Below are 15453 nucleotides of genomic sequence, written 5' to 3'. Positions count from 1 at the left end.
TGCCGTCTAGGCGGACTAATCGTTGTGTTTACCGATCTGAGATAACACGTACTCATAAGCCGAGAAGGTATTGGCCAGTTTGACGTACCAAATGCCGACAGGGATTTTACTGACAATACTTTGGCCAACCGTGACCAGTCACTCTGGAACCTTCGGAGCTATCGCAGCCGGATCTTACGGACGTCTGGCTGTCAATCACCCAATTTAGGATTTACCAGCCTCCCGTATGGCTCGTGTGTAATTGTAGGCTTGCTCGCGAATAAAGGGTCAAACTTGGGGATCGATAAATTCACGGGCTACGTTTCTCAAGGTATATGTTTTATTGAATGATAACGTTTAATGATAGGTTCAATGTCGAATGATGCCGCAGCTGATTGATCGATCAAACTTTAATGGATGACGGGGTGTAGTAAATTTTGGATTCGGTGAAAGGTTCGGACATCGCATACGTAATGCGCGCCCGGAGGAATATTAGCCAAATTTTCTCGTCTCTTTAGTCATGTCTTGCGTCAAAAGTAAAATTACAACGTTTGAAATCGTGCGAAATTTGTCATGAAAATGAGCTGCAAATGCGTTTTCACAGAGGTCACATCAATTTTTTTTCTACTCAACTCTGACGTGTCGAATTCTTCTAACCTAATCGATCCAGATATCTGGAAGCCATATGTATTGTCCTTCATCATTTTTGGATCCCATAGTATCCCATAGATCCCATCGCATTTTGCGATTCATTCCAAAGATATCGTCTTGCTTTACTTTCCTACGATCGAAAGAGATTTTTCTCTTCGAGGTATAATCAGATAGCTTCTAGCTGTGATCTTTACAGACGTAAGATATCTATTCGTGTTTTCATTGCTCGTTTTAATTGAATCGCGGTACGGTAGGCGATATCGCAAACAATCTAATCGATGGCGGTAATGACCTGTCCCCTAGTCGTCGACCACCAAGATATCGACTCAGGTCGACGATATTGATCCTCTTAGTACCGGAGGATGGTTGTTCACTCAGTAAGAACTCCAAGGTTTACTCTCTCAGATTAAGATCAGACCATTTCGTTGGAAAAACTGATTTCATACCTTATTCGACCTTGTTTTATTCGTACATATTTTCATGCCCATCGGTGTTTCATTTGTCCTACCAACGACGATACTGCATAGTTTATCACCGATACAAATCATACACGTTACGCCGATTGACTTGTGGAACAAGCCATCCCGTTTCTCAATGAGTTTCATCCAACGTTACCGTAGTTTTTCCAAAAGTCTCACGGGGAAACTCCAAGTCGTAAATATCGAAGAGGCATTCAGATGGCATGAAAGATCAGTAATCCAGTTGATTTTCAACGTCGTGCACTTCGGGAGGTGAGGATATAATTGAAGCTGAGACTTGAGCTAATTGAACACAATCGAGTTCCGTCTCGGTTGATAATTATATTAATTATACAATTCTTTGTCTTCAGCTGGAGTCCTATCCTTTACGTCCGTTCGCCGGCGATCCTCCGTAACGTCTCGTCTTCCGCAAAACGAGAGTGGGCATACGTACCTGTGCACATTATTATGCGACGATGACCTTCGTGTGTCCGAGATCGGTGAACGGCGGTAGCGGGCACGGCGGCGATGCTTGAAGTTGGTGTCGGTCGGTTGATAGGTATAAAAGTACGCAATCCCGGTTGTCTAGTTCCACGGAAGCGGTGCAAGTCATGTACCCGGGAAACCGTTGGCGGCTCCCTACTGGTCGATTGCAACGTAATATCATTATCGTTCGCTGAGTGAACCTTGCGAGGTTAATCAATTATTATTACACGGCGTTCCAGCCCCTGTCGGCACCGCGTGGTATACGTATACTTACACGGCATGTAAGGTAGCCAATGATTGGTAAGAGATCGTTGAGTGATTGAGGTCAAGCGTGAACAACGCCTTGGCCCGATAATTGAAGGCTCAAGCATGCATAATTTGACAGGAAATAAGACACCCTTTCAGAGGCTAAAAGAGCAGAGCGAACCGCATCGAGGATACCGATAAGCTTCGATGGATTCCGTCCCGTTGGCTGCCGCAAAATAATTCTCTCACATCCGAGCTGCGGTCGGTCCTTGCTACCACTGCGCGAAAATCATCCCTTCCGCCGGGCCGTTTGATCGCAGTCGGATGAAATTATTTGCGCCCTAAGTTAAACGCGCAGGAGGTCCAGAGACCTGGATTGTGGCTTGGCGTCTGGCACTCGTCGACAATAACAAGCGGTGGTTCTTCTTTGTCAGCGTGATTTCCAGGAGGATGGCGCACGGTGTGAGCAACGAGTGCGTGCATTGTAAACCTACGTGGGTAGCGCGCAGGATGCGGAACCGGGCTTCCTTACCGGGGAGACTGAAGCGACACCGACAGCGAAAAACAGTCGAGCTCACCGTTTTAATCCGCTCTTCTTAGATATCCGTTGGTCAACACGGCGCCATTTCTATATTCGTCCGTTAGTGTTAGACCGACCGATGAAAAAGTGTTGTTACCGGTAAGCGAACCTGTTAGATTCTCAGAGGGGAGCCGCGATCTTGTCACGCCCCTCCCACCCCCCAAGATTTGTTGGTTCTCGACAGATACAGACGAGACGTTAGGGGTACAGTTACAACGTTCAGGAAACGTTTTCGAACTAGGAAACTCGAAGAAGGTGCACGAATATTAAAGATCGTCCAGTTACAACCGAGCTTGCTTATTGTTAATTTTTTTGCTTTCTCACGCGCGCCTTCCTCTTAGGACATAGTATCGGTTGTGCATTGCCAGTAACGTACAATTTCCATTCTTCGAGATATCCTTGCACCATTCGCGAACACATCCCCGTACCATCTACTCTTTAACAACCTCTTTCGTCGTTCGCCGCGTGATTTCTGTCCATCTGCGTGTTCTCGGACCAGTTAGGTATGCACTATGCGCTATGCGCTTGAGTCATCGTTGTAATCGAAGTGGAGGTTCGTGTGTTTTTCACACGCTGAAAGGAGAGCTGGTAGGCGCGTTGAACCTGTACGCGAGACCGAGTTGCCCGCTTACTAACGACTTGCAGTACGGCGATGATTACATCCGAACGGATAATTAGATTGGCGGACAGCGCTAATCGAGTCGTTACCCTGGGCTACTGCTGCTGCCGCCGCTTCCTTTTCGTCTCGCTTCTCTTTTTTTACATCTTGATTTCTTGTTCGTCAACGGGGATGCGGAAAAACTATCGCGCCAAAGTTTTTACATCACCTTTATGGGTTTCGCGGTCAAAACTTGAGTTCCTCGCTCGTTCAATCGTAACGGATAGCGTACCAAAACTATCCTCATTCGTTAAGTATGGCAGGCTGGGGAGTCGCCTCGCATGCCGACTCGTGCGTATCAATGAATTTGCACGGAATTTTAATCTTCCGCACTGGTTTTCCCGCGACACTGACAGTAAGCCTCGAATCTCGCCGACACGTCTGGATGACGTAGGCGACAGATTCGCGTACATATAACCCTGTATACGCTTTTGAATTAGAAATCATACGCGAAGAGTATAAATTCACGACATTGCGCGTGATCTATAAATTAATCATTGTTTTCGGGTCGTAGAAAAAGTAACTGCAGGTTTTAAGGACATGTTTAGCGGGCATAACGACCAATGTCTTTTCAACTTCAACAAGTAACCAAGATTGCAAATACGGAATTGCTAGTGAATTCCTGATGTGCCTATACTTATTAAATACCTTTATTTATCTTCATTTCTCATCCTGCTTTCCATCAAGTCCACTTGACATTTGCAATCACCAGATGTATTGCCAGTTTATAAATCGATTGAATGAAAAAAAAAACAGGATTAAAATCAGAAACAAAAAATCAATTAATTCCTCAGACACCAGTGATACGTAGCCGGGTCATGTAGTATCAATCAGATGAACCACGCTTTCCTATCAGAGCAATAAGAGAATTCGTTACTGATAGATTTTCAATGGTGCATGATTTATAGAGGTAATGCGATTTCGTTGCGTGCAACGCCGCTGGCTGACGATCCCGGATGAATATTGTAATTTCTTTATCGGCTCGTGCAATATATCACGAGATGGGATTCTATCGTACCGATTCCCATTGCCTGCCGACGTTGCCGGTGTTGTTTTAATAATGGTACAGTAGATTCGGGACTGAAATCTCTGTGAGGCGCGAGAGATACAAATCATTCTAATGCATGTCTAATATCAATATCCATCTTGGTCGTCGTGTGGCTAAACTTTACTTGAGATTTACAGTTCGAATATGTATTTCCAACCGACCTGCCCTGCCTACGACGAGTCGTTATTATTTATGACTTGTCCGCAGCACACGCTGCTGTTAACCGTGAGTTGCCCAAGTTAACGCGACGTGTAATGTAAAACTTGGCATATAGCAGAGAAATTACTTTTCTAAACACCCGTCGCTGGATCTTGATATAATTAAACTTGAACGATATTTTATATCTAAACAGTGAAGAGCGTTTAAATCAATAAGAACCCATCTGTCCATCGATAAGCCTGATAATTAGCTGCGTGCGGCGGGGCGCGCGTGCTTGAGATACCTCGAGATATCAAGATGAAGACGTCGGCACTCAATTTCAGATGGCTGATACGCGAGGGGAACAAATTAGACGGGACCAAAGTTTAACGTCGCGTACGAGTGACGCAGAATTGAAAATTATTTGTATTGCCTGGCTACCAAATCTCGCCGAGGCGTACCGAGTCGACCGGTCTGCACGCAACTCGTACTTCACTTCATCATCGCTCTGCTGCACGCAACATAACCAGGAAGGAGTTTTACCTTATCACTCTCTACTCTTGTAATATTTGCCTTAATAAACATTAATTAAAATTCTGTTATTTGAGATTGTCGTTTCGAGTATATTTTGCTTTTCGGGAAACCGAGATCAACAATCTGGGTAATAATTAACTGTAGATGCATTCTTGTGGTAATGAAAGGTAAAAATCAATTTGAAATTTAATGTATGTAATGAGAATTGAGATTCGGAGTGAAGAAAGTCAAGAGAGAATCGAAAATTAATCGACTTACAAAAGTGTGCGATAACTAGGCGGCAAATTCCTTTACGTTAAATGCGCGAGAGTGTAAAAAGTCATGATAATCGGTGGAGACTTGAAATAGGCGCCGGTAACGATGCAGCGGAATGCTACACATACGAGTGTTGACCCGCTGATGTAAGTCTCGGACTGATGTAATGGTTTTTTTCAAATCGTTTCTCCCCGGCGCGCGGCGTCGCCGGGTCACCGATGTCATCCGCTTGCCAAGCCACGATTAATAGAACCGGGCATCGATGTATTTATTACTTTAGATGCTCGGACGTTCGTATCCATCTTTTTACCTGCTTGTGCTTCTTTGATAGATCGGCGCGATTACATCGCTTTATTTGTCAATTTATTCGTCCCGGATCCATTGCTGCGTCTTCACGGTGGTTTATCAATAACATCTTCACTTGCTGCGAATTTCTGAGATACAAAGAGGGGAAGAGAAAGTTAGGCAGTCGCTCCTGCATCTGAAAAGCTCAAAAGCAAGACATGTGAAAAGGACAGTAACGGCAGATGAAATTGAAAACTTTAGGGAGAGCGGGACACATGAAGGAATGAAGAGAGCACGGGTACAATAATCGTTTGCATCTTTAGCAGTATCGTTTAAAATACTTTAACTTGGTTTAGAATCGCGAATCGTTAACCGTGTTACTAACTGCGTAATGAGAGTATGTTTAGTATAGTAGGTATGTTTAGGTAGATTTTTCGGAATAACATGCTCTCGCTGAAAGGTGTACGTAGTCCTCCCACGGTCATAAAATTGGTAAATGACGGGAGCGACGCGTTCACGAATTTCGCACGCGAAGGTATTCGGAGCTGCATGATGGTCCCGGGTTAAGCATGTATACGTTTGGCATGCCGACAAGTTTCCGTTGTAGTTTGAGGCCCATGCAGATTGCGAAGGGCTTACCGCTTCTGAAACCCAAGGGATTGGGCCAAAGTAAGCGGCCAGTCTTTAAAAACGTCCGTACGAGTTGACCTCGCGACTCTCACGTTTGCACGCGGTGCACGGAAGCGTGCCTCCGCTACCCAAAGAAGGCCGAAATGCTTTGGAGATACTCAGCGAGGATCCTCTTAGGCCACCGTGTCCAAGCGGCATCGATGATGTTGTTCCAGGTTACTTAATTACAGGGTGCAGCTCGAGCCGTTTAGTTGGGTTCCCTCCTGCGAGAGTCGTTCAACAGATTTTTAGGATCCGGGCCTCCCTCTCTTCTGTACGATATTATTATACCGCGAGTCGAATCGACTCCCAAAAATGGTACCGGTTGTGATTTAATACGGTGGATTGCACACGGTGTATAATTATTGGAAAGTTTGCGAATTACACCGATGCAGATACCGGGTTTGTATAGCTGGTAGAATCGCACGCTGGCCGAAGTAGGTAGGTACTACCTTCTCACTGTTGTCGCTGATCTGATCGATTATTACATTATATCACCGGCTGATTCCACGACGAGTAAACGCCCCTTCTCTGATTTGTAGTAGAAAAATTATCCCTTTGTTCTTTTCACGATCAATTACACTTCCGCGACCGGAAACCTGGAGTCACGTCGAATGGAGGATGCCCAGATGCCCGGACCCTTTGATGACCAGGTCAAGGTCTGTTTATAGCACCATGCTCATCAGTGAACTAATAGAGTGATGATAATTACCGGCATGAGTGAGAGACTGTCGCTAATTGTTTTTCCCACTTAATGTCCGTCTAGGATATTTTGACAATGATTACTTGTAATCGTCACCGGTACGATCCGGACGATCCCTGCCAGACGCATCGATGACTTTCACCTCTACGTGAATCGGAACCTGGTAATATTTCAACCTGGTATATCGGCCTGACATTTCGATCCACACCCACAGCTTCACCGATGCTTGGTTGATGTTGTGGGGAACTCTTAAACTTCGGTTTCAAAACTGCTACATTCACCGTTCTGGTCAATTCTACCACGATTTGTACCCTAATTGTCGTTGGCCTTCAGATCTATTCTCTTTGCGCTCAACGTCGTGAAGTCCCCGTTTTCAACGGACACACACTTCCTAGCCACAAAAGGATCCAGGGATGTTTCAATAAAAACTAATGGTAGTATCAGTTATCGCCAATACTCACGATGGTATGATTTGTTACACCCATGTTTCTACGCTCCTCGAAATGACATCTCAATTTATAACGTGTCAGACCCAGCGCGGGTATAGCCATGGCGTACGAAGCATGGTGCCAGGATTCTAATCTCCAATTTTCTATTACCACGAAGTGTGGTAACTGATGGTTTCCTACCGCTTAACTAATTCCACCGATTTCTGGCCGCTTCGTCGGTAGTCCGGAGACGCGTTCCGTTGCCGCGTCACTTTGACACGTAACATATGCTTCCATCTGTCGCAGTGTCCGGTTCTCGGTGTACACTTTAGACTGCCTTTCGGAAGGTTCTGGCCAAACGGCACCTTTCCGAGTGTCAAGCAACGAGGTCGCCTTTCTCGCTGAAGTAACGCTACCCGCGAGTCGGATAAAAGCTGGGTGGACAACATCGCGGGGAAAGCAAAGTCGGTCCGTGCCCACGATACTTCTTTGGTCTCCCCAGGGTCCAACGATACGCTAACTTGCGGTGCACGCGCGGCGAACTTACAAGCGGCCAAATAAAGACATTCCCCGTACACCGTCATAAACATCTCCGGGAGTGAGTTGTTTTCGACGAGTGACTTTCGGCTCGTCACTCCGTTTCAGGAAATGCGCCCGCCTCGCGCGCGTCTTCGGGGCGGAATTGATATTCCGCAATCCTGGTGCCTCTGATTCCTCTCACGTTCCAGACTCACACCAGACATTCCAGACAGACATCGATTTACGGGACTAGGAAGGAACTAACGGGGTTTCATCACGTCACGTGCAAATTACCGCTTCAAAATTTTCTCAGTATTGTATGCAATAAATTTTTCTTCAGTGTGAAAGAAAGAGTTGATTTTCGTCACGATGATGTTCAAAGGTCTGATCTAATATCCTGCATGTCAAACCGGAGGAATAAAAACAGTGTAAAGATGAATGTGAAGTCGGTAGCGGGCAATTATATACCATACAGCGTTTTAGCCGTCACTCATGAAGCCGATTTACCGACGTTCACACAGTTAACAATTGCTCTGTAAACACTCAATCTTTGATAATGTCTGCATTGAGGTGAGAGCGATCCCTTTCTTTGGTCTCGCAGGTAGGCAATCTCTTGGTGAAACCACGGTCGCACCCGTGACAGCGGGCTTGGCTACCACGGGAGTGACGGTTCGCAATGAGAAATAAAAATGTATAAAACAGGCATGTATAATGTCTAATGAGCCTAGATATCCTGGTAATAACTTGCCGTTCCTTATAGGCGACCGCTGTATAAAATCTGTCGATAATTTGAAACAGAACCTTGACTCGCACACTGTTACTTCCCAAGACTAGGTATGCCGCTCAATACTCAGGATTTTGCTGGGGAATGTAGGAAACTGTTTTTAGTAATGAATGGTTGGTAAAGTCCTGACTCCTGGCTCAACCTCGGTTCGATTCAGCAGTTTTGGCGTGTATTTTTATAATACTGTGTGAAAACAAGTTTGAGACGTTACAACTTCTAATCCGGTATCGACTTCAGAATTTGTGGAGTTTACGGCGGGTGGGGGATTCCAGATCCTCAATCCTCGATCGAGAAGTTGAACAGCCCACATGTAGAGATGGCGCGATAAGTTGAATGGTGAAACTCGTTCTGATTTTCGAATACTTTTATCTCTGAAGATCAGTTGGGCAGTTCCGTTTGAGCGAAAAAACACACATGTTTTTTCCCCGAGTGAAGATCCTTCGGCACAAATATGCGAACGTATAGTGGAAATTATGGCCTCGTTTTCGCTGTTCACAAACGATCGTAACGTCGATATCTCTTTGATCGTGATTCAGGTTGTTTCATCCTTGTGAATTGTACTGGATATAGTAGCTAATCTGATCACATTACCAAAGAAAATTGAACAAGATCAGAGGGCAGTATTTTTATTTTATTCTCTCTTCAATCTTATCGATGCATGTGATTAGTTTAATTGCACCTAAGAAATTAAGGGACGATACGAGCGCGTTACAGGAGTAATTAATAAACAAATGATTAATGGATACTGCTATTCATTATTTGTATCACGGTCGTCGGTGTCTAGTTTTTATTTCAACAAAATCTCGTCCACTTTTTCTCGAGGCGTATTTTTCAATCCGCTCTAATTATCGTAATTATTTCACATTCATAGAGACAGGTTGAATCGCGCAGTCGTCAACTTTTTTTCCTATAGACCAGAGTTCTTCAATGACGAAAGCGTACGAATACGCGGTTGAGATATCGATTCTCGCTAGATCCTTTAAATATAAATCAGAACGAAAAAAATCACCAATAATAATTGCAGCAGGACAGCAGTGTGAGTCGAATAATATATCATGAGCCAAAAATTTTAATTTGGTAGGATTTCAGCCGTTGGTGATTTTTTAATTCGCATTTTGATCGTAGAACCACGTGTAAAAACGGAATGTTCGCAACGAAGCTCAAAACGCTGTTTGTTGATTTGAATAATACATTTGTTTCCCGGTCAACGGGAGCTATCGGTAACGTTTGCGTAATATCGTTCCACCGAGTGCGTCTACGCTCGCGCACGTTTCACCGACGGAAGTATTTTCTTACAGAGCAGAGCAAAGTAGATATTCATACGAACGACCGGACCAAAGCGGTACCACTCGGCTAATAGCAGTAGCCTAGCCGTACCTGCCACCCCGCAGCCTTCCACTTGTAGGCTATAGCAGAGCCAGCCGTAGACTCGGACTGCCATACGGCACTGCAGCGGACGGTGGTCAGGTCGGCTAGCCGGACCTCGTGGGAACCAGTAGTGATTAGTTCACGTCAATACCAACACTAGTTATGCAAATTGCGCGAAAGTACTTGGCAGTGCTACCAGCAGACCGAGTATTTCTAGCCGGGTAATATGCTCGGCGGGATTAGAGCCAACCTGCAGATGCGACAGCGATAGTAAATGAATAGATTTGATTAGATACTTCCTTTTATTCCGTGCAATTTCAAATGCTTTCTAATGCCGAGGAGTGGTAAGTATACTTGATCTAGGAAACAGCGCGCTGGACGAGCTTCACGCCGTTGCCGCAAATTCAGCGCGACGATCACACTTCAAGCCTCGTCGTTGCGTGCCTGAAAATCAGAGCGATAATGCTTGATCGGGGACTCAGCTACGACTATTTTAAGTATTATAGTCCCCAATGGTGAAATTATGCCTGAACGTAATTGTATCGATTTATTAGTTCGTCATAAGATTCTTTTCGATCAAGCTTCAACTATCGAAACTTTTCACGTTTTCACCTACTTCCGTATCGACAAGCTGATAGATATTGCATTATGGAAATTGCAATTCTGACGGGTTATTGCAAATTGGACCAATGTTCAGTCACGTTTTATGGTACCATTTCATCTGTCTCACGTAACAGAGAGCCAGCGGTTTCCAATCTGATATCAACAAGTAAAAATTATAACTTGAAAATGTTTTTTTTTTCATCTTTTTTATTATTTATCAGAATTGCAGTCTTGAGCAATGACCGAGGTGTAAATTTCAGCGTTAGCGAAAATCTCTGCAAAATAAATCCGAAGTGAAACTCCTGCTGAGAAGTGTTTCTTTGGTTTAATTTTAGGCGGCGGGTCCCCCTGTGCAGCTGGAACCCGTGGACTTATCGGTTAAAACGCCTGTGGTGCTGCAGGTGCCAAGGTACAGTCCGGCAGTGGTAATCGCCGCAGCTCGCAGAATCCCAACGCCATCGACGACACCCGCAACGCCCGCGACGCCCTCGACGCCTACTCTGCCTCTTTCCACATCCACCGGTGAGTACCTATCAGGGATCTTGAATTTCAGCTCCGGTATTCAAGGAGGTGATGAAATAGCGTTTTTCATAACCCACGACCGTTGACGGATATTTGTGAAATAGCGAAAATGTTGAAAAAAACGTGAAAACATTTTCGCAGCAGGTATAGTTGGTCTTTGTTACACGCGAGTGAGAAATCTTTGCGTTTATCTCGAAATGATCTCGCGTTGAGTTAGGGCAATATCGCGCGAGTTGTATTCCAGGCTGTATCCCTTACACCTCGTACCTCTACGTGAGGAACGATCCCGCCGAGATAACCTGGATTTCAGATTGGTGCACGTCTGCGCCCCGGGCACGTTGAGCCATCTTCGGTGCAGAGTCTGTGACGGAGAAACGCAGCTCGTATAATATTTTTGATAATTCGATAATGGCCAGCTTCGCGAGCACCCGAGTGATTCATTCGGTTAAACATTCGCTGTACCGAGCTGAGTAAACAAAATTACACGCCAGGTGCCAAACGGCAAATACCGCAAATTATAGTCCCTGTCTCTACCGAAGACGGGCTATGAAATTTATTTTTTTAACACAGTTATCTGTAAATCTTGCGACGCGATCAAAAATATCTTCCCGCACGTTTGGCGCACCGCGATTTGACGCGGTGGGGACCGCGACAGACTCCGGAAGCAGATTGTTTTACGTACGTTCGGATCTCTCGATGGTTAGAAAGTGACCACCCATCCAATTCTCGGTATTTGTGCCTGCGATACGACGAGCTCAAAGAATATCGTGAAATATTCAACGTCGTATAATTGTGTTCTTGAAAATACCGTCAGTCCCATAAAAGGATGAAACGTACATTGTGAACTCGACGCGAACGAAACAACTGCCTCTGGATACTTACTTTACTGCTTAATACTCGGAATATCTTGCGCTCACGCACTTACGGACAGTCTGCGGAGATCCTAACGACTGCGTTTGCTTTATGGGTTAATTACGGGGGATTCTTTTTTCGTACGAGTATGCTGGGTGGCTGGTTCCATGTTTGGGCTATTGTACTACGCGTACCGTAAGCAATCGCGAATCGTTATATTGAAACGCGCGAAGCTAAACCGGCCCCATTGGTGTGTCGAATGAAGCCTAAAAAACAACCTTCTCTACGATGCAGCTCACGGTGACCCGGTGTCAAGACCGGGTCTTAACGGTGCCTTCTTCTTACGAGCGAAAGAGGGGGAAGAACAGGTAGATTGAGAATCAGTGAGGAACGGAGTAGTAGGAGTAGTAGGAGTGGTAGGAGTAGCAGGATGTATGTATCGCGGATAGACTCGGCAGACTTTGGATAGAGGTGCAAGCTCAAGTGTACCTAACGGAGCCGAATACTGACATTTATCTGTGTTCGAGATCGGTCATTCCTCTCCTCTGCGGAACACGACACAGCTACGGCGTTGGTGGGAAAACCATTGAACGAGAAACCGGAGGATTTTATATTCGCACGTAGGAACTGCATAATGCAAAGATATCCGTACAGCTGTTGGGTTCTATTAGTTATTCCCGGGAGTATTAAATCCCTAATAGAATAACTGGCTGGGAGTGTGCACATCATCGCGTGGATCATACTGCAGCGGTGCACGGTGCAATACCGCATTTGCAGCTGGCATTTGTTTAACCACGCACGGATCTCGACATTCTATTGTTTCCTGACAGAGAATTGATCCTTCTGGAGATAAGGGACTGCCGTCGGCTATCCGAGAAACGACGAATCGTCATGGACGGCACGGGCACCTTGCCATCCAGACGTCATATACTATATGTATACGGCCTCCGTCGGCTGACGGCTGCAAGCTCTTGCGTTGCGGTACCGGTAATCGACTATCGGAAAATTCCAGACCTGCGCAGAGTAAACAGAAACCGCGCGAAGGTGGGGTCCTGCACATTGAACGATCTCTCGCGAAACCGCGGGGAGGAAATGTCGAGTGGATGAGCCAAGTCCGTGTCACAGGCGAGCTGCCGCTGCCGTGCCGCAACCGTCGATGATCATTTCGCAATCTGCAATAGGAGATTCAGTTGGTCCGGGTGACATTTTCTCTCCGCGACGTTGTGTCGCAATAGAAAACGAAACGCCCTGAGAAAATCTAGACTTCGAACGGACGGTTCCATATCGAGGAGTTGACCGGCATTGCCCAACACACCGCGCTTGTAAATCAGTCATAGCAGTCACGATCGGTGAACTTGCCCACTAGCAAGAGCACGCATGTGCACCGGCTCCGGAATAGTTACCCACTTGTACACGCTGCTCGAAAGATGCCGCGATAACCTGAGAGCAGAGATAATGAAATCTGATTGGCGAATGAAAACCTTGATGCCTTTACCTGTCGTCTCGTTCGTATTGTTTGCGATTAGATCGGTAGAATGAAGCGAGTGTGACAAATTGGGCATAAAACTGTCGGGTGAGATATCATTGAAACGTAATTAGGTACTATCTGTCGACTCCATCGTGGCCATGCCGAATTGATGATTTCTCGCCGGGTTGCGACCGGATTGGGCCTCCGTGTACACCCTGAAGGAGGTTTAGATTGTCGAGGGCCACGGTTTGATATGATCGAAATTTTTCACACGGAAAAGCATAATTAAGGGCATATTTCGTACGCACGCGCGAGTGTTCGCGCACACCTGGTTGGAGGCATTTATTTTTTTGTTATATATTTCAGTCTTAATTATTCTTCGTATTCTCGCCTGGTCTGCCAGAGGCGTTAGCCGTAAAGCCCATTAGAGGCACCTCATTACGGAAGTAGCTTGTTCGGAGTTTTCGTTGTTTCTTTTATCTACCCGTGCGCACGGGGTATAACTATACAAGAATCACGCCTGCGCACTTCTAAAATTTCTTAATATTCCTTCCCTTTCTAACGTCAAACTTCCATGCTTCTAACGGATGGCTTCGATGCGGTATACGTATATCGTATACTCGCTTGGATCCAACTGATCTATGCGCGACGTCAATTATTTATACGCGTGGCGTGGATAGCGCCGATGCCTCGGGGCCCGTACGTAGCGTGGGCCTAGAACGCTAAGGGGTCCGGGCCCTCAACCGCGTGCAAACAAATGACGGAAGATACTCTCGGTGGTTGAGATACAAGCAGATAAATTCAGTTGTGAAACAACTCCGGTCCACGGCTACTGGTTTTTAATATCCCTTGTACATAGAAACTTTACAAATATACGATCTTACGGACGTCTCTACGCGAACACGTCGGAATAACTTTACAACCGAACGCTCGGAGGCAAAAGTTCTTTTCTTCTGTTATTCCGTGTAACCGCACACATATTCACTTGTACAGGCGCGTACTTCTGCCGTCTCGAAGTGACCGTGATCCGGATTTTGCACGCCCTTAAAAAAATTTACCTCGCTAATTTCGGACAGTCGACTTTCCGGTATTCGGAATTACGGACTAATAAAATTAAAAGCGAATTGTCGGCTGTGCGACATCCGGTGTAATGAACAGGCAAATCGCCGTTTGTCTCGCAATGTGAATGCGGAACATATTGCGGTACTCTAGCGTAGCTTAGTCAGGCTGTCGCCTGCCGAAGGGATCTATTATTGCAAGTCAGTGCGAAAGACGAGATGACTTGTCGATGTGCTTCTATGTGAGTGTCATTAGATATCCGTCGCGCCTTATTCGACAGGATTATATCACTGAGTTTGCTTGTCCAGCCAACAGCATGGATAATTAACGAGACGACAAGTGACAAATCTTCGACTTTTTGCACGCAGTAAAACGACTGATTATCCGACAGTTACTAGGAAGAATTATTAATCGATGCTGCCTCTCCAAAGCTGCCACGCTGATGAGGTTCACCGTTTGCTTCAACGGCACCGGCTATGTTCTGTCTCTAGAATACGCCTAATTTGAAAGTAATCTCGCATGTGAATTTGCCATTGCGTGAAATCTATCGCGATCATTTGTTATGAGCGTTATACTCGCGTGCCAAAAGTTGCGGTAATAAAACTTTTGCAACCGTGACCATTATTACTCTGTAGAAAGATTTTTGATTCGAAGCGCTTGAAGTACGAAACAGATGGATCGCAGCGAACTTCTTCGTAGATTATTGTGCGGTATTTCCAAGATTTTTTTTTTGGAAACGAGAGAACTCTTGATTTCATAAGCGAGATAAATGTGACGATTGCGCACCTAATTTGCTAAGAACTGAGTTTTTCCAGTCGGAAGTCAACCAAAAACAATCACGTTTTCCTTGTTTTGCCACAAGGAAAGATGGCAGATAGCGGATTCGTTTGTTAGGAGTCGGTCAGACGGCGCGCTCCCAGCCTTTGATTGTCTCTGATTAATTACTTTTTCCAGAGCCAGCGGCCGGAAACCGTCAGTCGCTTATCTAGATAAAATTTGTCGTATTAAAGAACGAGATCAGCCTCGGTATTCGCCCTTGAATATAATTTAAGGAATAAAAATTTGAATCGCATATTTCGCCCCGTCGGTAATAAATCTGAGAAATTCGTCTCGGTCGTGTGTAGGAAATACCATCGCGGTTCAGTCTTCCCCTAATTCTG

At 45.5% G+C, this 15453-nt stretch overlaps 1 protein-coding gene across 3 annotated transcripts in view; it reads left to right on the top strand.

Annotated features, from left to right (window-relative positions):
• Positions 1–15453, top strand: part of LOC107220574 (mental retardation GTPase activating protein homolog 4) — a 259594-nt gene that overhangs the window by 125363 nt on the left and 118778 nt on the right. For all 3 annotated transcript variants that reach the window (XM_046738441.1, XM_046738440.1, XM_046738439.1), the window contains one exon: positions 10728–10914. In XM_046738441.1, the coding sequence (XP_046594397.1) occupies positions 10728–10914 (187 nt within the window). The remainder of the gene's footprint in view (positions 1–10727; positions 10915–15453) is intronic.

The sequence above is a fragment of the Neodiprion lecontei genome, chromosome 4, assembly GCF_021901455.1.
Source record: "Neodiprion lecontei isolate iyNeoLeco1 chromosome 4, iyNeoLeco1.1, whole genome shotgun sequence".
NCBI lineage: Eukaryota > Metazoa > Arthropoda > Insecta > Hymenoptera > Diprionidae > Neodiprion > Neodiprion lecontei.
The sequence above is the reverse complement of the archived record's forward strand: the minus strand, read 5'-3'. Positions and strand labels throughout refer to the sequence as shown.